At 58.0% G+C, this 21,454-nt stretch overlaps 1 protein-coding gene across 8 annotated transcripts in view; it reads right to left on the bottom strand.

Moving 5' to 3' along the window:
* Tns3 (tensin 3) overlaps positions 1–21,454 on the bottom strand; it is a 151,569-nt gene that overhangs the window by 49,526 nt on the left and 80,589 nt on the right. For 6 of the 8 annotated variants that reach the window (XM_004839880.4, XM_087196100.1, XM_087196101.1 and 3 more), the window contains 3 exons: positions 17,556–17,685; positions 17,337–17,402; positions 16,694–16,798 (listed from right to left, as the gene is read on the bottom strand). In XM_004839880.4, the coding sequence (XP_004839937.2) occupies positions 16,694–16,798; positions 17,337–17,402; positions 17,556–17,685 (301 nt within the window). Of the gene's footprint in view, positions 1–3,314; positions 3,959–16,693; positions 16,799–17,336; positions 17,403–17,555; positions 17,686–21,454 lie in introns of those variants that run through there. The other 2 variants (XM_021254255.2, XM_087196105.1) reach the window with 2 other exon arrangements.

Genomic DNA, 21,454 nt, shown 5'->3' with positions numbered 1-21,454 from the left:
GACAGAGTCTCAGCTATGTAGTTCAGGCTGGCCTTGAACCCATATAGCCCAGGCTGGCCTTGAACTCCTGGCGATTCTCCTGTCTCAGCCTACTGAGTGTTGGGATTAGAGGCGTGTGCCACCATGCCTGCATTGCTGCTATTATTAATCAGACCCTGGGGGCGGCACTCAGAGTCCTGAGCCTCCCCATCTGCTCACTGGCAGCCATGAGTCACCCGGGCCACACGTGGGGCATCCGCAAGAGCCTCCTAAGAAAGCTGCGTGTGTGGCTGCATGTGCCACCCTGCGAGCTGGAGCTTCACACGCAGAAACTCGAGCACCCAGGACACCCAGATTTGACAGGTGTGAGCCACACCTCCTGTAAGAACAGAGGACCAGAAGCTCCCCTCCCCCACAGGGTGGCAGCCTGGGCGCACAGCCAGGGAGCATGAACAATCAAGGACGGGCTCCCACTGGGGGCCCCGTGCTGTGCAGGAGCTCGCCCTGCCCCTGAGAACACACCCAGCCCAGGGTTCCTTCTCTTCCCCATACCCAGGGGCAAGGGGCAGGGAAGCCCCAGTCCACGTCCAGATGCAGAGCTCAGGAGAGGGCTGAGGGAGGGAACTGGGCACCCAGCGCTGCACGGGATCCAAGACCTTGGGACAGGGTGCCCAGGGACCGGAGCAGAGCTGATCGGCCACGGGACTCATCGGGACAAGAGGACCAACGTCACTGCCATGCACTGCAGCTGTCCCAGGGCCAGCACAGGCACATTCCCTCTCATTCCTCACCTGACCTAACCAGGGAACTTGATGTGCCACTTCCTGTCTACCCAGAAAGAACAGGCTCCAGGAGACAGACAAGCTGCCTAAGGTTAGGCGGCTACCAGGAGGCAGAAGGGAGCCCAGCTTCAGCTGTCCACATCGCCTACCCTCAAGGCCAATCTCCAGGCGGCTGTGCCCAGCAATCAGCCAGGCCCAGGGCTGGGCTGCAGAACCCCCAGCACCCAAAACACCCGCTGGGCCAGCTCTGTGCGAGTCATGCAGGGACTCCTGCAGAGATGACCCTCGGTTACAAGTCCCTGCGAATGTCACCTCTGCCAGCCCTGAAGTGTACGGCCCGGCACGCCGCCTTGCATCCTGCACAGCGTGAGAAGCAGAGAGGAGGGGCCTGATACACGGTTTCCGACAGGGAGGCGGGGGTGACAGTGACCGCCAAGGGATGGTGCTGGTGATGGACAGGTGACGGTGATGCCTGACTCGGTGCTATGGACTTGCCATGGTGATGACTCCGACAGTGGCGGGAACGTGGTGATAATGAAGACGGTGATGGCGGTGGTGGTCGTGGTGGTACTGAGTCCAGCATTTGTCTCTTAAGTGCCACCAACAGGCCGCATGGTTTGGCCCCCAGGACAGTGCTACTGAGAGGTACCAGAAGCCATCAGAGCTGGGACTGTGGAAGGTCGTGGGTCACTGGGGCACATCTTTCTGCTTGGTAAGCATAGCGGACCCTCGCCAAATAGGACACCGGTCCCCTGCGCAGAGAGGCAGCCGCTGGGCCACCCAGACGGCTGGTAACAGGAAGAGCTGCAGGTTGCCTGCCAAGGCTGGACATTCACGCCTTTCACCACATCATACATGTGATGTCCCCTAAATTAGCTGGCACACGCAGGGTCAGAGGAGACTACGGACTGATCACTGGGCTTCAGCTATGAGCTTGGAATTCTTGTAACATAGAACTTTAGAAGTTGTGAAACGTATTTAAAACTGAATTCTGTAAATAGCTTTTTTTTCCACAGTTCCAAATGAGTTCATAAAGATTGTTGATGGGATCCACAACCACAAAAAGTAAAAAGCTAGAAAAGTTAGCTGGCACAATGACCTTTTGAAAAGGAACCCAGGAATGAGCTGTAAATATATTCTGCTAATTTAAACTGGAATACAGCCAAAAGGCAGCTGCCAGTCATGGTGAGGCGAAGTGGACCCTTGGTCGTCCCAAACTAAGAACAGCACATGGAGGGGGAGGCAGTGTAGACGGGTAAATGGCAGGAGGTTCGCATGGCCGGGAGAACGTGGGTCATCTTGCTGCTGCTTGCTTCTGGGTACTGAGGACTGAACCCAGGGCCTTTGCACTGACCTTCACCTCCAGCCAGGCTTTATTTCTTATCTTGAGACAGGGTCTCACTAAGTTGCCCAGCTGAGGCTCGAACTTGGGAATGCCCACCTCAGCCTCCCACTGTGCTGGGATCACAGGCAGATGCCCCCACACTCGGCACCTACTGCTCTTCATTAGTAACAGAAATGTTGAAATGCGACGGATGCATCACAAACACCTGCCTTTCCCTGCAAGGACTGCGTGCAGCTCAGTCCCAGGCTGGACCTGAGCCTCAGTCTCGCGGACCTCGGCAGCCCAGCTGGCCATGTAGCTGTGTCCCTACCTCGAGTTCAGCCACAGGACAGAGGAGAAATCTTGCCCCATCCAGGGCCGGAGACCTGGCAAGCTTTTCCGCTGCACCCTGCCGGCCCCAACCTCAGCACAGGCCAGTGAACCCAAATCTGCAGGAAAGGCTGAAACGTACTGTGGGAAGCCCCAAGTAGCTGTGCAGGGGCAGAGGCCCTGCACAAGGGAGAGCTGGAGGCTTCCTGGGTCTCCACACCACTCAGGCTCAGGGGAGGATGGAGGAATGTAAGGCACTCGGCTCACAGGCCCTCAGCAGGGCGCCCTGAGCCCTGTCCCAGGCTCTCTCAGCGGTGGACGAGCACGGTCCCCTCCCCGCCCACCCTGCGCTGTCCCAGGGCCTTTGCTCTGGCCGCCCTCAGCCCCCAGACCCTGCCCCACTGCCCCTCCTTGCTCTGTTTTTACCCACAATGCACACACCTACCAGACCGGGGGTTGCACACTCCCTGTGTGTTTTGTGCGGCCGTCTGCCCCACCGGAACAGCAGCCCCCCCAGGGCAGGGGCTGTGCTCTGCTTTGGCGCCTCTCATAGCCCAGCACGGGAATGTGGTCCTGGCACCCAGTGGCCATTGACTGAGTCACTAAGAGACAAAGTGTCCCGGCTTGTTCTCACACGACAAAACCCCAGGCACTGTTTCCAAAAGGAGCTCAGGGCCTCAGCAAACAAATAAGAAATCTAGCAAACAACCTTGACCCAAAACAAACCACCCAAAGGGATGGCGGGAAGGCAGGGGTGCCTGGGTCCCGCACTCCAGGCGGCCAAACACCCTCTTCCTGGCAGCACTGGGCATGCTGTCCACGCCGGCCAGAGCGGGAGTGGCTGTCACTCCTCAGTCACCTGGCTGGACTCCAGAACACAAACCCAAGTGGAAAAGTACCTGCAGTCACCGGGTCCAGGATTGCAAGATTGCAGGGAACGTAAGTCATGACCCCAAGGCGGAGGTACTGTGGCCGTGAAACAGGAAGCAGGGCGCAGAGGCCAGCTGTGTGAACCCGACCGGGACCCAGTGCGCACCAGGCCAGGGCATGGCACACAGAGCACACAGTGCCACATAGCAATCCTGACAGCACCCGTCTCCCGCATCTTCCTGTCATCTGCCGGAACCAGCCCTGGGGCCACACATGTCTTGTCACCTGCAGGCCTGAGTCACGCGCACTGTGAGGGAAGCATGGGCCCGCCTTGGGGAAACATTCCTGCTATTTTGATAAGGCCTGATGCAAAGGCTTCTGGAAAAGACGGCAATGCACAGGGCCTGGTGACCGGAAGTGGAAGGCAAGTGGGGTGTGGGGCAGATGGTCACCACAGCTGATGGTGACCTCTCCACTGGAAAGGAAACCAGAGCCCAGGACCTGGTCGCTGGAGGCTCTTAGGCCCCAGCTGACCACCAAAGGACGCTTTCCCTCCCTGCCAGTAGGTGGCTCCGTATGACACCATTCTGCTTTGAAAATGGTGCAGTTGTTTTCTGCATCAGGCTCAGTCGAAGGCCCATGTGTCCCTGGGAACAGCTGTGCCTGAGGTCCCAGCTGTTCCAAGCCTAGGGAGGCTGCAGAGCACGAGTCCTGTCTGTCTCTGACCCCAATGCGGAGTGCAGCTGCAGGCCTGCGGGCCAGGCAGAGGTCCCGGGCGGTCCAGTCCTGGGTAGTCCTAGCCTGGCATCATCTTTCTGTATCAGTTGCGCCATGGGATCCATGGGAGTGGATTCTGAGACCACCCATGGGTGCCAAATGTGTGGACACTCCAGTCCCTCATTCACATGAAAAGTAGGGTGAATGCTTAAGTTTTTATGATTTATTAAAGTCAAAGACACATGCCACAAACCCCCCTGAAAATCTTCTTCACTTTAAACACCTCTCCCATTATTTTTGTCACTTTATAAACTACAGTAAATATTTAAATTTTAGGGGCAGTTTTCTTTTCTTTTTTTTTTTGGTACCGGGGATCAAACTCGGGACCTTGCGCTTGCAAAAGCAGGTGCCGGCACCACTGAGCTAAATCCCCGGCCTTAGTAAATATTTAAATTTAAAAGCACTGATTACAGTAAGTGACACATTGCCATGGGTCCCCTCCCCCAAAATACCTGGAATTCACATCTTTGCCAGTTTCTGAAGTGGCTCTCTGTCTTTAGGGGCACTATTCTGGCTGCCTTGATGTCCTGAACTGACTCAAAATACTGATGTTTCAGGCTCATTTCAGGCTCATTTGACTTTGGGGAGGAGGAGTCACATGGCGCCAGCTCAGATAATAGACGGGACACAGCGGAAGGTTTTACGAACCTGCCCTCGGCAGGATGGCACTCAGCAGCAACATTCACTGTATTTTTGATCCCACCTCCTAAAGACACGCATGAGAGAGGACTCCAGAGCTGGTTCAGAAAGCGTCAAAAACAACTGGATCAGTGTGTTGGAAGCAATGCCTTTTACTGTAATAAATTTTTTTTTAATTTAAACACTCACTGTGTACTTTGTTCACACCTCGTAAAGTGGTATAATATTTTTGTACAACCTGCGCACATCCTATGCTATACTTTAATTATTTTTAGATGACTTAGAATACCTGATGCAATGTAAACACTGTGAAAATAGTTGTCTTGCTATACTGTTCAGGGAATGAGAAAAGGTCTGCATATGTTGGTACAGATCTAGTTTTGGGGGATATTTTCAGTCCTCTGGTGGCTGGGTCCTCAGATGCAGGACCTGGAGCACGGTCTGACTGTACTCGAAGGACATGTTTCCAACCCTTGTCCCAGCTCAAAGTGAGCTCAGCACCATCTGCATCCACCCCATTCTGAAGGTGGAGGCCCACTGCCCAGGGAACCACAGCTTTTCCCAGGACCAGAACTTTCCCAGGGGCACTGCTCCCTCCTGTGACCCCTGTCCTATGCGCTGCCACCACCCAGTCACCCAGGGAAGGGGCCTCGCTGGCTAAGGCAGGCAGCTTGTGCACTGCCAGGAATGGCTTCCTGAGCCAGCGCCTGACTAAAAATTAAACAAACCTCAATACGGCGGGGCTGAGGGCTTCCGGCACCAGACACACCGGTGAGGCTGAGGGTTTGGAACAAAACCGGAGGGAGAAGCCACACAGGGGCCTCACTTTACCAGCCGTCTGCACCCCAGAGACCCTGGAAGCCAGGGTAAGCCGCAGGTTGAAGGAGTTTCCCCAGAGCGCTGTCTCTGCCCTGAGCTGAGCAAGTGGATCCCACCTTACAGTTTGCTTCAAAAGCAATTTTTCATCTCAAAAGCCAAACAGAATCCGCACACTGTCTGCAGAGGTCAGACCCTTCCCCTCCGTGAGCCTCCAGGGGGGCTGAGCACTTGACCCAGCCCTGCCTGGTGAGCCAGGCAGCACCCGGCCCCAGGGAGTTGGGACAGAAGGGGCCGGGCACACAGGTGAAGCACAGCAAGAGCCGGGCCTGGGGATGGCACCTCCATGGGCAGAGCAGAGACAGGACACCCAGGCACCCTCTCTCCTGCACTCACAGGCATTCAAAGAGCAGCTGCAGGAGCTGTGCTGTGTGCGGCACGTGTGCGGTGCCCCTGAGTCTCACCCAAACCCCAAGCAACCTGCAGAGTGGCAGGTGGAAAGCCCATTTACAGACAAGGAAACTGAGGCCCAGGGAGCTGGGCTGACACTCGAGTCTGAAGACTACTGAGGGGGCACTGGGAAGCCACACCCACCACGCCCAGCTCCAAGGCCCATTCTTCAGTGCATTCGAAACCCAGCCAGACATGCAGAGGTAAAACCAGCTGCTTAACTTTGGAACAGGATGTTCTCTCTGTAACTCCCACAGAGAGGAAATCTAAAGCAGCCGGGCACAGAACCGCACATTCGTAATCCCAGCACTCAGGGAGGCTGAGGCAGGAGAATTCCAACTTCAAGCCCAGCCTGGGCAACAGAGGGACTTACCAAGTCCCTGTCTCCAATTAAAAACTAAAAGGGCTGGGGTTGTAGCTTAGTGCAGTTGCCCTGAGTTCAATACCCAGTACCATTAAAAGCAAGGAAAAAAAACCTAAGGCAAGTTGCACACCTGCATGTGCAGGAGTGCGTGTGCGTGTGCACACACACACACACACACTCACACGCAGTCTTAAAGACCACAAGCACTTCCTCCCTGCCCGGAAGTGGTTCTCAATCCCAGAGGAACCCAGCATCTTAGATGTGGCTGTGCTTGTGGCAGAGCTCTCTGTTCCCAGTCAGTGGGCCCAGCAGGCCCCTCACCCCTGGGGCCTAGGGTGCTCAGGGTGCTCAGGGTGCACCGAGGCCTCCGACCGGGCCCCAGGGGACAGCCTGCTTCTCCTAAGTGGCTATCCACCATCCTAGTGACTCACTCAGAGCCGACCAGCGGAGTCAACTCACCTTGGCCTTGCAGAGCGGAAAGTGGACGCTGATGCGGACCACAGCCCCCAGACTGCACTGCGTGTCCAGTGCACCTCAGTTCGGAAAAGATCACGAGGCCAAGCACAGAATGAGCTTCCTCCTCCCTTCCTCCTCCTCCGCCTCCCTTCCCGCTTCCCATGTCCCTGGGCTGAAAGTGCTCTTCTCAGGAGACACAGCCGGCGGCTCGGCTCCCGAAAGCCCTGCTGGTGATGCGGAGCCCCATCCCGTGCTGTCACTGGCGTGGCCCGTGCCCCACCTCACCCGCTTCTGGCTCTCTTGGAGCCCTGGCTCGGCCTGGCGGTGTGGCCTCAGTGGCCCTGTTCCTGGTCCACAGAGAGGCCGCCCAGAGAAGGGCGCCTTGGATGGGGGCTCCCGGGGTCGTGCGGACTCGGGAACACCAGGGTGGGCGGTGAGTGTGCACCCACTCCCTCTGCAGCCGGGCCGGGGTGGGAAGCAGCACTCCATGCCTGCCTAAAGATGAGGCCGGACGCTCGGGTCTGCAGGCCCCAGGCTCGGGGTCACATGGTGAATTGCTCTCCAACCCAGCTCTACTGGAAGACGGACTTATGTCCTCCACATATTCACAAGCCCCAAGAGTCCTCACAACATGACACCCGCTGTCCCTGGTGGCCACCTTTCCATCTACACGCACAGTTTCACACCCAAGCCCTTCGCGGCTGGAACCACTCAGATCAGGCCCAGCTCTCAGCATGACTGGGGCAGCATGGCTCCGTGCGCCCGGCACTCCAAGCCACTGGGGCCTCAGCAGGGCTCACGAGCAGCCCTGACCTTTGCTGTCCCTGCAAGGACATGGACTCCGACAGGCTGGAGCCGCCCAGGTGACCTAGTGGCATTGGGGTAGACGCCCGGGCTCCCCTGTGCACCGCCAGTGCTGGCAGCTGAGTCACTCTGTCCCTCCTGGACTTGCCGCTCCAGCTGACAGCCGAGCCACAGCCCTGCAACGGGCCCTGTGTTTCCTCAGGACCATACAACCAAGGGTCCTGGAAGCACAGGACTGGGAGAAGCCAGAGGCAGCCTTAGCCCTGGTCAGATGTGCACCAATGGAGCGAGCTGCAAGGGTCCACTGGGCAGCAAGCCGGGTGGGCTGCAAACTGGGCCAGAGCACCAGGCAGCGAGCAAGGAGCTTCCGGACCCACAGCCAAGCAGGGGGAAGCAGGTGGCTCTGCTCACACCCTGGGGTCCCTGCTCCCTCGGGCCGGCAGGAGCCGCGGTCCTGTCCTGTCCTTCCTGTGGGGGGCCTGGGTGGAACGTCCCTCCTGCAGGAGCGGCCTTACCTCGCTGCTCACGAACGCAGACATCTCTGTGTCTGCACGTGGACATGTACAATGAGGCATTTATAACCCTGCACTAGAACAAGGCCGGCTTTTATTTTATTGCAATAGAACTTTGGCTCTGTGCTAAAGATTTCCTGAGTTCATACTGAACCAGTTTCCATTCCAGAGAAAATTAAGACCTGAGACTCCTCCATATGGCCTTCAACCTACAAAACCAGGGGCTCTGACATACTCCGGGAGGAATGAAGTGTGCCCTTTTCCTCTATTTTCTCTTTTAGCACCAGGATAGTAATAAACTTTTCCTCTGGAGAAGGCAGCCTCTATTTCTCACACCAGGCAGAGCTCCAGAAATAACTCCACGCTAAGCCACGGTCCGCAAACACAGAAGGACGCTGTGCAGGGGGCGCCTGCAGGTGGGTGAGGGGACTCCTGGCAAACTGTCCAGGGGAGGCTGGGAAATCCCGCCAGGCATCGAGGCTGGGCTCAGCACCAAAATTGGGGCAGGCCGAGGATTCTTGGAAACCCAGAGAGCAGGGGAAATGACTGAAGGCAAGGATGGAGCCACAGGGACACACCCGTCCGCGCCCCATGCAGGCTTCAGCCAGGAGCCTCGGATTCCAGGCGCTCTGACCCGACCCGGGGCAGGGCCCGGAATGTGGCAATAAGGAAGGGCTGGGTGCGCAGTGGGGCTGGGACAGGTAGGCCCCAAATGCAGCCAGGTACCCCAGGGACACATGGGGGAGACCCCACAAGTCCAAGCCCCTGCAGCCAGCTCCCTGTGGACACGGAGCTCCCCACCAGACCCCCAGACCGGCTCTCCCAGGAAGAAGCAGAACTGAGGACCCCTCCAGCCTGTGGGCAGCAAAGGCACGGGGCACCATCCTGCAGGGCGAGCCCTGTCCCCCACTTCAGACCCCTGGCCACACCATCACCTTCCCTCTGGAAGTCTGAGTGCGTGACCCAGTCCCAGGCATCTGGAGCTGCACGCGCACACACGCGCGGTGGCCTTTACCTTCCTCCCGAAGTTCCGCAGTCTCTGATCTCAGGCAGCATCAGCTTCCCTCCCAGGGACCCAGCTCCCCTCCAGCTGGGGAAGAAGGTGGAAGATCCCCCAAGGCTGTGCACGGACTTGGGTTTTGCCAAAAGCCCAGGGCCTTGTCAACAGGAGGGTGGGGCGAGGTGCAATCAGGATTAGTGAAATCTGAACTCTGGAAGCCAGGGGCGGGGCAAGGACTCCCGGAGGAGCCTTCCAGGGACCCGGGGAGCCCCGTCCCTGGAAAACCAACACCTCTGCCTCCCTTCTCTTGCTCCGAGGTTCCAGCCAGAAAGTCTCTGCCACCCGCGTCCTGCTCCCAGGAGCCCCCAGGCCACTGCCCTGCTAACTGCACACAGTGCATTTTCTGCAGCCTCTCAGGTCCGTCCGCTCTCCACCTCATTGCCTTCTGCTGAGGTGGGCTTCGTCCATCCCGGCCCTGACACACGCACGCACACGGCACTCGGCCAGGGAGGGACACGGGGCCCCGGGCTGTGAGCCAGGTAGACGGTGACGCAAGGGCAATAAGCCACAGCAACCTCTGCAGAGACACCCGTCCTGCCTCACAGGATACGGAGACAGACTCGGTGCACCTGAGAGAGGAGCGCTGCTGTCACAGGACACAGCGCAGGGCTCGCAGGACTGCTTCTACCAAACCCGGGCTCCAGCCCACCCACTGCTCTCGAAAAGAAAACAGCGTCCGGGTTCCAGATCTGCAGACAGCCGGGTCCCTGTCACCACGGAAGGGACCGACTTAGCAGATCCAATTTTCACTTCAAAGAACTTGCACGAAAGGAGCAGGAGCAAGCCGGGGACTAGGGACTGGACTAGCTGAGGGCTGAAGCGCGCATCCACGGAGCTCGAGGGCAGACCCAGGCAGCTAAGCTAAGGTGCTGCCAACGGTAAGTGGGCAGACGTCTCCTTGCCGGACAGCGGGTCCCCTCTCCCCATTTCTGGCGGAAGCAGATGAAGTGCTGGGAAGACTGTTTAAAGAAGCGCCTGCTCTGGGGGTGCTCTGCACCTGCTTTCTGTGAGGGTCTGGGTTTGTCCCCATTTTCCTCCTCCAGCGGCTGGCAGTGCCTTTTCTTCCTATTGAGCAGAGCTTTGGATGTGAGCTACGGACAGTCTTCACCAGTCACAGGGCAACCAGCACCTCCAGGCCTCGGGTCTGCTGTTTATGCTGCCGGAGGCCCTGCAACAGGCCCGGCAGAATGTAGCCTTCTCCTCCTGGGCTTTGGTGAGCAGCACCTGGCTCAGGTTGCGAGCATTAACCTCTCACAAGCGATGCAAGATTTGAGGCCTCACTAAATACGGCGAAAGGCAGCTTCACAGCTCAGTGGGTTAAGAAAGGTGCAAACCTTTTAACCCTGAAACTTTGCAATTGTATAAGCTGAGAGTGGTGGTGCACACCTGTAATCCCAGCACTCGGGAGGCTGAGGCAGGAAGACTGCTGCAGGTTCGAGGCCAGAGGCCAGTCTGGGCTACACAGTGAGTTCAAGGCCAGCCTGAGCAACAATAGCAAGACTGTGTCTCAGAACACCAAAAAAAAAAAAAGTTGCAGGGCTGGGGATTTAGCTCAGTGATTTGGCCACCTGCCTTGCAAGTGCAAGGTCCCGAATTCGATCCCCAGTACCAAAAAAAAAAAAAAAAGTTGCTATTCTGTGTACATGGGATTCTGTATCCAGTGCAGAAAGACCAGAATGGGTCTCCCAAGTATCTCTGAAGTCCCCCAAGGGGGACGGGATGAGAATGTCTAGCGTGAGTCATGTTAGGACTCCTTCAAGACAAAAAGAAATGCACAAAGTGAAACCAATGGGGAAAAAAATGGTAAAAACATGCAGGAGCCAGGTGTGGTGGTACACACTTGGAATCCTAATACTTTTGAGAGACTGAGGCAGGAGGACTGCGAGCTCAAGCCCAGCCTGGATGATTTAGCAAGTATAAAAGAGGCTGGGAATGTAACTCGGTGTTAAGCCCCTGGATTCAATGCCCGGGTTTTTTTTTTTAAAGTGGAATTTCAAAAACTAGTGGAGGGCTGGGGATCTAGCTCAGTGGTTTCGCTGCCTGCTGTGCAAGCACAAGGACCCAAGTTCAATCCCCGGAACCAAAAAAAAAAACAAAAAACTAGTGGAAAAGAGCCAGGTGGACGTGGTGGCGCATGCCTGTCATCCCAGAACTCAGGAGGCTGAGACAGGAGGACTACCAAGAGTTGGAGGCCAGCCTGGGCTACACAGTGAGTTCAGGGCCAGCCGGAACTACAAAGGGAGACCCTGTCTCAAAAAAAAAATGTGGAAAAGATGAGAGGTATTTATACCTAAGGGTAAAATGTACAGAAAAATGTTTCTTAGCAGCATTCTTCAGGTGAGCCAGCAGGGGCTGTAACAGACGCACATCACTGGTCACAGATAAGCACAATGCAGTCCCCCACACACAGACGCTACAGAGCCATCGGAAGGGCAGAGGGTGCTGCTCGGTGCAACTTGAAAATCTACAGCAAGTGGATCACGAAGAGCAAACAGCCTGGCCACACTTCTGTGTAACATCCAGACGGGAACACAGAGAGCAGGAAGCCGAGGAACAGCTGCTGGCGGAAACCTCCTCGCAGGTAACAGGAACTGCTGCTCCATCTGGGAATGGGCTGGAAACAAGCACCCTGCCCACTTGGGAGGGGCTTAAAGAGCAAGAAGGACAAGTTCCTGTTACGTGGGTTTGATCTCAATAAAAATAAATAAATAAATAGCCAGGTATGGTGCCACATCTCTGTCATCCCAGCACTCGGGAGGCTGAGGCAGGAGGATCACTGTGAGTTTGAGGCCAGCCTGAACGACGTAGCAACACCCCGTCTCAAAAACTCAAAACTAACTAAATAAATAATAAAAAATAAATAAAAGGACGCAGATCCTCAGGCTGAGAGCCACATGGTAACGAGGGTATTTTTAGAAAAATGAGGACAAGAGTCTCAAGTGTTTCATGGCAAGCGTTGTGGTGTGGGGAGGGGACAGGCACGAGGGCTCTGACCTGGGCACCCAGCATCTGAGGGGGAGAAGCACCCTGTCTGAGCACTGGGCAGTGACTCGGGTGGCAGAGCGAGAAGAGATCAGCCCTCAGGCAGGAGCAGGGTGTGGCTTCCGGACACCATGGCCTGGGGGGGGGGGGCAGGGAGCCCTGGCCTCAGGGGTGAAGGCGCCAAATCCCAGCAGCATCTCGACTAGCGAGTCTGCTGGTAGCAGTTGGGACCTGCAGGATGCCCGGCCCCTGACCCTCCTCGAATCCTGAATTATCCTGGTTTTTCTGGATTAAGGCCCAAAGGTCACAGCCGCAGGGAAACCTGTCCCCACGTCCCTCGTCTCTGGCTCGGGATGTGGAAGGAACTTCCTGAGGACCAGTGTCCACCCCGTCCGGAGCTGGCAAGCAGACGGAGCCCACTGGGCCCAAGGACAGCCAGGCCGTGGCAAGGACGCGCATCTGCTGCCCACACACAGCTCCCAGCACCTCCGGCCATTCTGTCCCCAGCTCAGCGTCTCCTCCTGACCACTCCATTCACACCCGGCCCCTCCAGGCTGCTCCACCACCTCCTTGCCAGGCCACTGGGAAGCACGAGACTTCAGGGGACACCAGGGTCTCTCGGCTTTGTCTCCCCTAGCACCGCACTGACTCGGAGAAGGAGCAGGGTTGGCAGACCCAGCTTCCGCCCTCGAAGGCGTCGCGTGGTAAACTGAGCCTTAAGATTGCTTGAAGCTCACTTGACTTACACTGCCATTTAAGTGGCTCTGACTGCCAAAGTCCAGATGGTCGCTTACAGCACACCCTCTGCCATCCTGAGTAACACAGAGAAGGAACACTCGCAGACGGGCCTCCTGCTCTCACAGAGAACTGCAACAATGTGAAACTACCATGCTTCCTTCCCTCTGTCCTTGCACTGGGAGAAAAGGGGATCCATGCAACCCTGCACGTCAGCATCAGAGACTCCATTGCACACAGTGAGAGCACGATTTATGCAGAGTCCCAGGAACAACCACACACACCGTGGTTTCCAACTTCCCACGACTGCCAGGTGTTCCCCCAAAAGCTTTTTACGCTAGACCCCAAAACAGAACAGCAGCAGGGAAAGGAGGGGAGGGGACCGAGCGGGTCACCCCCTACCTTAACCTGGAATCCTACAGCTGCAGAAGGAGAGCTTGGAAGCTGCGACCCTGGAAATAGCAGGACCCCAGGACAGCACCCAGTTATAAATGGCAGAACATCTCCTTAAAGGGGCAGCGCCTCCCAGCAGAGGCCTGCATGCGGCCAGAGTCAGGCAGGAGTGAGCATCCCTGGGTATGGGATGCCTGTTACCATGGAAATGGAAGGACCTAAGTCAAAGGGATCCCCCCGGCTGTGCCTGCTTACAAATCCTTCCTTTTCCTCATAACAGATCGGCAACCTTCCCTTCCTCATAGGATCCCAGCTTCTCCTTGTTTTGTTTTTTCCTTTTGGTGGTACTGGGAATTGAACCTACAGCCTTCACACTGAGCTACATTCCCATCCCTTTTGATTTGAGACAGGATTTCATTAAGTCACTAGGTTGCCCAGGCTTGGCTAGAACTTGTAATCCTCCCGTCTCAGCCTCCCAGAGTGCTGGGATGACAGGTTAGCACTGGTGCTCCTGGCTTGTGTTTAGCAGCACTTTCCAAAAAAAGAAGTGTAAGGGCTGGGGATTTAGCTCAGCAGCACCATACCTGCCTCGCAAGCACAAGGTCCTGAGTTTGATCCTCGGTACCAGAAAAAAAAAAAGGGACCAAAGAAAGAAGTGTGTAATGCAGGACCTGAAAGGCCTCCCCGGGCACTTCTCCAAGCCTGAAAGACAGACATGGAGTGGGAGAGGCGGAGAAGGCCAGCCAGGATCCTCCCAGGAGGTGGGGACACCCCAGCTCAGTGTGTGAACAAAAGGGTGCCAGCTTTTCTTTAACCCCAGCCCCATCTTGCTCATGCTTCGGGTTCCGTTTATCTGATCTTTAAATCAGAAGCCAGAGTGGCAACCACAGGCCCCGCAGAGGGGACACGGAGCACAGCGGAAACCGGGCAGGTGTGACCCGGCCAGGCATCATCACGCTGAAGCTTGTGCCTGCCCACACCCAGGGGGGGACAGAGGGGAGCTGCTGCGGCCAGGTGAGGGGCCCCCTCGGGCCCTGAGGCGACCACACCCGCCCTGTGCCACCCAGAGAGGGACACTGTGCAATGTGGTCCCGTGGGACTGAGCTCCCGCCGGGCTGTGGCTAAGCTGAGCCGCTGGCTCCACAGTGTGCACCAGGGTCCAAAGATCAGGATGCCGGGCGGCACTGAGTCACTGTCCTCATGGTGGTGAAGTGGGCATGGCCACTAAAGAGATCACAAATGCAGAGAAGCAGGGAAAGGAGCTACAGGACACGCTCCAGCTATTGTCCAGCCATTACACACACGGTTCAAATCCTGCCTGGGTCGCTGCTGAGCGCCAGGGCCGTGGCGGGGCCACCGGAGCAGGCTCATAACAGGCTGAGCCTCACGTAACGCAACTTCCCCAACAGCACTCTGCCAGAGGCCTAAGGGAGCCTCGGTGAGACAACAGCTGGGATCACAGCGAGAGGCCCAGGACTCTGACCTGCCCGTCCTTTAAAAAGCAACACCCTTGCGCACTCAGAGACGGGGTTCAGGCAAGGTGACTGAATCAGGGAACTTTCAGCTGACTTGCTCTTGGGAAGAGGGGGTCACTGTGGGTTTGACCCGGAAGAGCTTGCCTCCCCCCAGCTCCTGCCTTCTCTCTGCTTCCTGTCTGCCAGGAGGTGAGCAGCTGCCCGCTCAGGGCTCCATGGGGGTGACAGCGACTCCCACCTGGCCCAGCTGCTCCATCTGCCCCAGGGAGAAATCTGCCAGCCCCTTCTGCTGTGACAAGACCACAAGACACTGGTGACACCAGGCAGCAGGGACAGCATCAGAGCTCTGTCTGGTGTGACGTGAAAATAAGACAGCAGGACAGGACTGGGAGGCTCTGGGAGCCTCCGGCTCCGAGCTCTGGTCTCTCCTGACCCAGCTCCCTTTCATTCTCAACTGGGACTTGCCCTGGGCTCCCTGCAGGCTGCCACACTGCGTGCCCAGCCTGGTCCCGGTCCTGAAGAGCCCTGCACACATGCACACAGCCCCGTGGATTTGACCCGGCCGGGAGCACAGGGCCACGGGACAGGAGGAGCCAGGACGTGGCGTGCGTCTCCTGGCTGAGCCAGGGGCCTAGACCTTGACCACACCACTGCTTTCCCATGCAGAAAGCAGAGCGGGGCCTCCACAGAGAAGGCAGCTTCCTAACAAAGGCCTGGGCCAGTCCAGGCATCTGAAGAAAGGCAGCTGCATCACACATTGGGGTTTTCTTTAACCAGGAGGTGGGCGGGGTAGAAATGGCCAGAGCCCAGGTTCTGGGGCTGCCAGGACCAGGGCAGCATGGGGCTTTGGCCCTGTACCAGCTACAGCTAAGGTGCTGCTTCCAGCTCAGAGATCACCCGCTTTCCAGGCTCAGGAGGCACCTTGTGGAAACACTCCACAGGGAGTGCCACTTGTCACGTCCGCAGGCTGGAAACGCGAAGTTTAACTTGTTTCTCTGATCATTCATTCGGCAAATGCAAACGCGCACTGACGCACTGAACGTCTGCTCTGGCGTGAATACCCTTCCCTCCCACACTTGTGCTGTAACCTGAGCCGGGGGGGGGTGCAGAATAGGAGGCAGAGCCTGGAGGGGACAATCCGTCAGGATTAGTGGGGGCCTATAAAAGAGGCCGGGCTCTCCACCCTCCTTCTGCCCTGCAGGACACAGCAAGAAAGGAAAGAAGGGCACCGCACCCAGGAAAGGGCTCTGACAGTTTAGACCTGAAGTGGCCGCACGCCTCCTGGTGTGGAGGTGATGGATCCCGGGCGCTGCCCCCTCACTGGGTTCACTGTGGATGAGTTCAGGGCTAAGTGAGCCATCAGGGGCGGGGCCTGGCTGGAGGGGTCCCTGGGGTGACTTGGGAGGCTGTGCTCCTGTCCCCGGCTCCTCCCTTCTCCCCCTGCTTCCCGGTCCAACAGCTTCTCCAATCCTCTGTGCCGTGGAGCAGACGACCCTGGACAAAGCTGTCCAAGTGGACCCCTCCTCCCTGAAGCTGTGGGTGTTGGGCATTCTGTCCAGCAAAGGGAAGGGACAAGCACAAGGGGCCTCACCAGGACACAGCCTGATCCTGGACTTCCTGAGCAAGGCAGTGGAAACAAGGCCACCAGTCCCTCGCCCATGCAGGGACACCATCGGCCGATGCCGTGACCACCATGTGGCACCCAAAGGCACAGGAGATGGCAACACACAGGCAGCTCCGGGCTCCTGGGGGTGTGACCTCGCCAACCAGCCTGCTATCCACTACAGCTTTGAAAAAGCGCTGATTTAAATCTACCAAGCCAGGCTGGGCACGGCGATGCACACCTGTAACCCAGCACTCTGGGAGGCTGAGGCAGGAGGATCGAAGGTTTGAACCCAGCCTGGGCAGCTTGGTGACTTGGCCAGATCCTGCCGGGAACACGCACCTTCACCGTCGGCACTCAGGTTCTCATAGGAATCCCAGCAGATGAGGGGGTCTGCCGTGTTGAAGTCCACAAGGATGCGGTGGTCGTTGTACAGGTGCTCAGAGCCTGGGGACACAGTGGGCGTCAGTCCCGGCAGAGCCCTGTGCCCATCCTCAGGGCTAAGCTGAGGCCATGTTTTACAAGGAAGGAGAAAGTGCTTCGCACACAGCTATCTGCAGTACCCTGGGCTTGGAGTCCCCTCCGACACTGCACAGTGTTATTTGTCGATGAGAGAAATAAACAAGTAGCACAAATGCCCAGGAGACAGAGGCTGAGGCTCGAGGACGCTAAAAGGACACTGACACTGGCCTGGGCCAGCCGAGCCACCCCTGCGGCTGGTTTTTGTTTCATTTTGTTTGAGGTACAGCTCAAACTTGGGAGCCTCCTGCCTCAGCCTCCCGGAGTGCACCGCCACGCCTGGCTACCTCTAGGAATGCACCACCCAGCACAGGTCACATCTCCGAGCCACCTGCTCCCTGCTGCCCCAAGTCCTCTAATCACGGGAGTCCCCAGGGTGCTTGGGGGTGGGAGACTGCACCACAAGTCCAGGCCCCCAGCACCATCTTCAGCCAGCACCATGGTCCGTGCAGCCACCGGCACCCACCTTGGATCTTCTCCGGCGTGGCCGAGAACAGCAACTCCACCTTCCCGTAGTCAGGGAAGCGGTCATCTGAAAGAGAAAGCAGGCTGCAACGGGCTCGGCCTCTGCAGGGATCTGCACAGCACCCAAAGGTCCCAGGTTCAGGCTTCCTCCCGGCCGGCGGCCAGAGCCCCTGGCTGCGTCTGGGGTCAGGGCAGGGATGTGAGCGACATCGCCCCTCACCGCCACAGGCGCCGTCCAGCTCCTCCTTCCCCAGCACCAGCGAGTGGCCCCGCACCGCACCCGTGTGGAACTGCAGCCGGAAGACCACGTCGCGCGTGGCAGAGTGGTGCTTCTTGTGGTAGCACTTCACCTGCGGGCAGGGGGGGAGGGACAGCTGAGAGGGGCGCAGGGGCCGGCCAGGGGCAGGCGGCGCTAACAGGGGCGGCGACCTTGGACACAGTGGGTGCAGGCACCCTGTGGGGGATGACAGTTTCCGAGCACCGTGGGCCCCGGATGGTTGCCCCGAACCCTTCCAGACCCCGGCTGGGCCCTTTGGGAAGAAAGACAGCTGAAGAAAGAAATCCCGGGGCCTCTCGCCTAGACTCAAAACCTGACTGTGATAAAGAGGGTCTTTGGGGTCTAAACTCTCGTGTTTCAACTCAGTCATTCAGTTTGCACAAAAAGGAAGTGGCCAATTGTGACACAGAGGGACAGAGGGAGGGAGGCAGGGGACAGGGCCAGAGGCCAGGCCGAGAAAGGCTTGGACAGACAGAGGCACGAGGCCCAGCACCCGCCGTCAGATGCCCACGAGGCAGCGGTTGTAAGGGAAGCCTTCCCAGCAGGGCCACTGGGATTCAGACTCAGGCTGTAAGGAGCTGGGGTCCTGGGGTTTGCGGGGTACAGCACCAGTTGCCTGGTGAAGGGACCATCTCGGGTACCAGACAGAGGGGGCCGAGGCCTTGCTAGGCCCTCTGGTCACAGGTGCCCTGGGACCAAGGCAGGCAGGACGGCCACTCTCCGAAGGGAGGCTTCTCGAGACGCCAGACGGCCTTAACTACCTCGCACAGCCGGGTGCAGTGGTGCACACCTACAAACCCAGCACTCAGGGCAGCTGAGGCACAAGGGTCACGAGTTCAAGCCCAGCCTGAGCAACTTAGCAAGACCCTGTCTCCAAAAGAAAAATTTTAAAACAAAACAAAAGGGGGCTGGGGAAGGAGCTCAGTGCAAAGGCCCTGGGTTCGATCCCCAGAACCTCAAAAATCACACGCTTCCTAATCTATGAGGAGCAGTAGCAGGGCAGGTGCGACGCTGACGGGCGACACAGGGCGGGGTGAGCTGATGCCTCCGTCTCCCATGCAGCACAGAATCCTTGCTGCAGACACCAGAGAAAGAGAAATCCACACCCAGAACCTTCCACAGGAGCCGCTGGATGCCAGGATGGCTGAGCACTTCACACCCTCTGAGGGCCATGGGCTCCTGGAGCACAGACACAGCCCGGGATGCACACAGTCCAGGGCTTTGCAGGACCCATGAGGCGGGGAAGCCCACGCCCTCCTACCAGGCTCACTAATCCCCCAGACCACAGGTACCCCAGGCCTCCTGCTCCGAGATGCCCCAGGCCACCGTGCAGGGAGGCAGGCAGCAGTGATCCAGCTGCAGGCGGCATCCGCAGGTAGGTCACGCTCCCCACTGCCCAGCAGACCTCATGCTCCCCGGAAAGACAGAAGCCGCAGGATTTTCCCCAGCCTGGGCCTCCTGGCTGGGCAGACCCTGAGGGGAAACCAGTCCCAAGCAGGACGCTGGCCTGGCAACCTCTGGTGCCCGAGGGATGGAGACCAGCACTGCCCTGGTAACACTGGGCTGCAGGGCAGGGCAGCACCTCCAAGACATGCAGGGTCTCACAAGAGCTCTGGGGCTCCCTGTCAGCACCGGGCATGGCTCCGTCTACCTGGCCTCCCTCCGATGTCCTAGAACCAGGAGTCCTCGGCCTGGCAGCTCCAAGGCAGGCAGGAAGGAGGCCCCTCCGACCCCTCTCCCCATGGAGTCTGTCCACGCCCGACACCTTCCACAGCGTGACCACGAGGGTGGCCAGGATGAACCCCGCTCCCCGGGGGCTTGGATGTTTAGGATTTCACACCTGAGTGCAACACAGGGAGGAACGGAACGGTATGTCACTGTTTTGTTGAACAGATATAACGAGTGCTACAGATTAACCCAGCACAGAGCCAGCTGTAGCTACCTGCAGTGAGTTGTCTCCACCTGCAGCTCGAGCGCTGCACCTGCCCAAGCCATATCCTGATCAGCCAAGATAAAAAGTATTCAAGATGATGCAGCATCTGTGTGAAACATTAAGGACTTTTTTCCTTTCTGTTCTTCTCTAAACATAGGGTACAACACATAGGTTTTTTTTAGTTCTTGTTTTTAGCAGTTCTGGGGATCCATCCCAGGGCCTTTGCACTGAGCCACATCCCCTGCTTTTTTTAGTTTTTTATTTTGAGACAGGGTCTTGCTGGCTCACTAAGTTACCCAGACTGGCCTCACATTTGCGGTCCTCCTGCCTCAGCCTCCCAGAGTACTGGATAATAACTATTTGCACCACACTGGGTATTACACATAACCTAGGGAGGTTGGAAAGTCTGGGGAGGGTGCACGCACACAGGCTCTGTGCCAATGCAAGATCATTTTATACACGACTCAAGACCCCTGCACGGCTGCTGGAACCGTGTTCTGTGGACCTGGAGAGGCAGCTGTGTCTGTCACTAAGGGGGTGCTGCTACGGAAAACGTCCTTGGGGCTAAAAAGCACGGCAGGAACACATACACCCAGGAGAAGGTCTGGCGTACCATGCTCCCTTCCTGTTGATGAGAAACTGGGAACCCAGCCTGGCCTTATTTTCTAGCGGTGGCCTGAAGCTAAGCCGATGCCCCTCGGGACTCTGTGACCACGAGGACCAGGCGCCAGGCCCTGCTCTGGCCGTGCTCAACCTCAGGTGTGCCAAGTTCTCAGGCCACATGGGTGTCCTATACTGCGAACCCCATCAGCAGGGAGTCGACCATCTTAGACCCAGGTTCACCCCAAGAACCCTCACCCCTCTTCCAGCACTCAGCCCAGTGCAGCCAGCTCCGCACTCCTCGCCAAGCAGGCCACTGTCCAGGCCCTGCCCGACCTCCCTGCAATGTCCTAAGCCAGGCGCCCCTCACAGCAACGGAAACCAGGCTCTCTTCCAACACGAGCAGGATGGTCTCAGCGTCCGGGGATCTGGCCTGGGAACGAGTGGAACCACAGGGCTGGAGGTCAAGGACAGCTGAGCCATGTCAGCCCCAGGCCCTGCACCGCAGGACCAGCTCACACACGCTCTCCATCGGGCTGACTGGCGTCACACGGTGATGCTGTGACTCGTGGACAGGGAGCCGGGTCTCACCCGGCCTGCAGAACCAGAAGGGGGCCTGGTCCAGGTCATCGCCAGGGGGCACAGGGCCACGTCCCCTGGTCTAACACAAGCACCCACTTTGAGAAACAGCACGGCGCCATCTGCCCAGAGCTCACAGATCCCGAGGCCTGGCCTGTGCTTACAGCTCCCGGAGCCCGCCAGTGTGAAGACAAAACCCACGTGGTCCTGCATCTGCCCAGGCAGGGACAGCAAAACAGGGGGCACGGAGCTCATGACCCCGGCCCGCACTGCAACCCAGGGCTGAGCTGGGTCAGGATGACAACACGGCTCCTGGGACCCAGGGTCCTGCCCTGGGAGCAGAGGACTAAGAACTCTGAGCTTCCAGGAAACGCAGGCTGCAGACAGGTGGGTGCCAGTAACAGTACCAGGTCAGAGGAGAGCAGAGCCTGCCCTCGGGGGTCACCCCAACCAGTCCTGGGGACACTGGCCCTTCCTGCTGTGCGCTGGACCCCCACCGCCTCCAACCCCATGAAAAGACCTGCAAATCTCTACGCAGAGCAGACATCGCCAGCATCAGCGAGGATGGATGGATAGAGGAGGACAGGGCACCTTGAGGAAGAAGCAAGGAGGGGAATTTCCAGCTCACGGCAGCCTGGGCCTCGGGGTGGGTCCGGACTACATAGCCTTCCCAAGCCACGGCTATGGCCAAAGCCTTCCTGGGAAGTGAAGCCGCTGGCGCCCTCAACTC

The sequence above is a fragment of the Heterocephalus glaber genome, unplaced genomic scaffold (assembly GCF_053883595.1).
Source record: "Heterocephalus glaber isolate CG9 unplaced genomic scaffold, H.glaber_assembly_v1.0 deba00001610, whole genome shotgun sequence".
Lineage (NCBI taxonomy): Eukaryota > Metazoa > Chordata > Mammalia > Rodentia > Bathyergidae > Heterocephalus > Heterocephalus glaber.
This window is presented reverse-complemented; position numbering and strand designations above follow the sequence as displayed.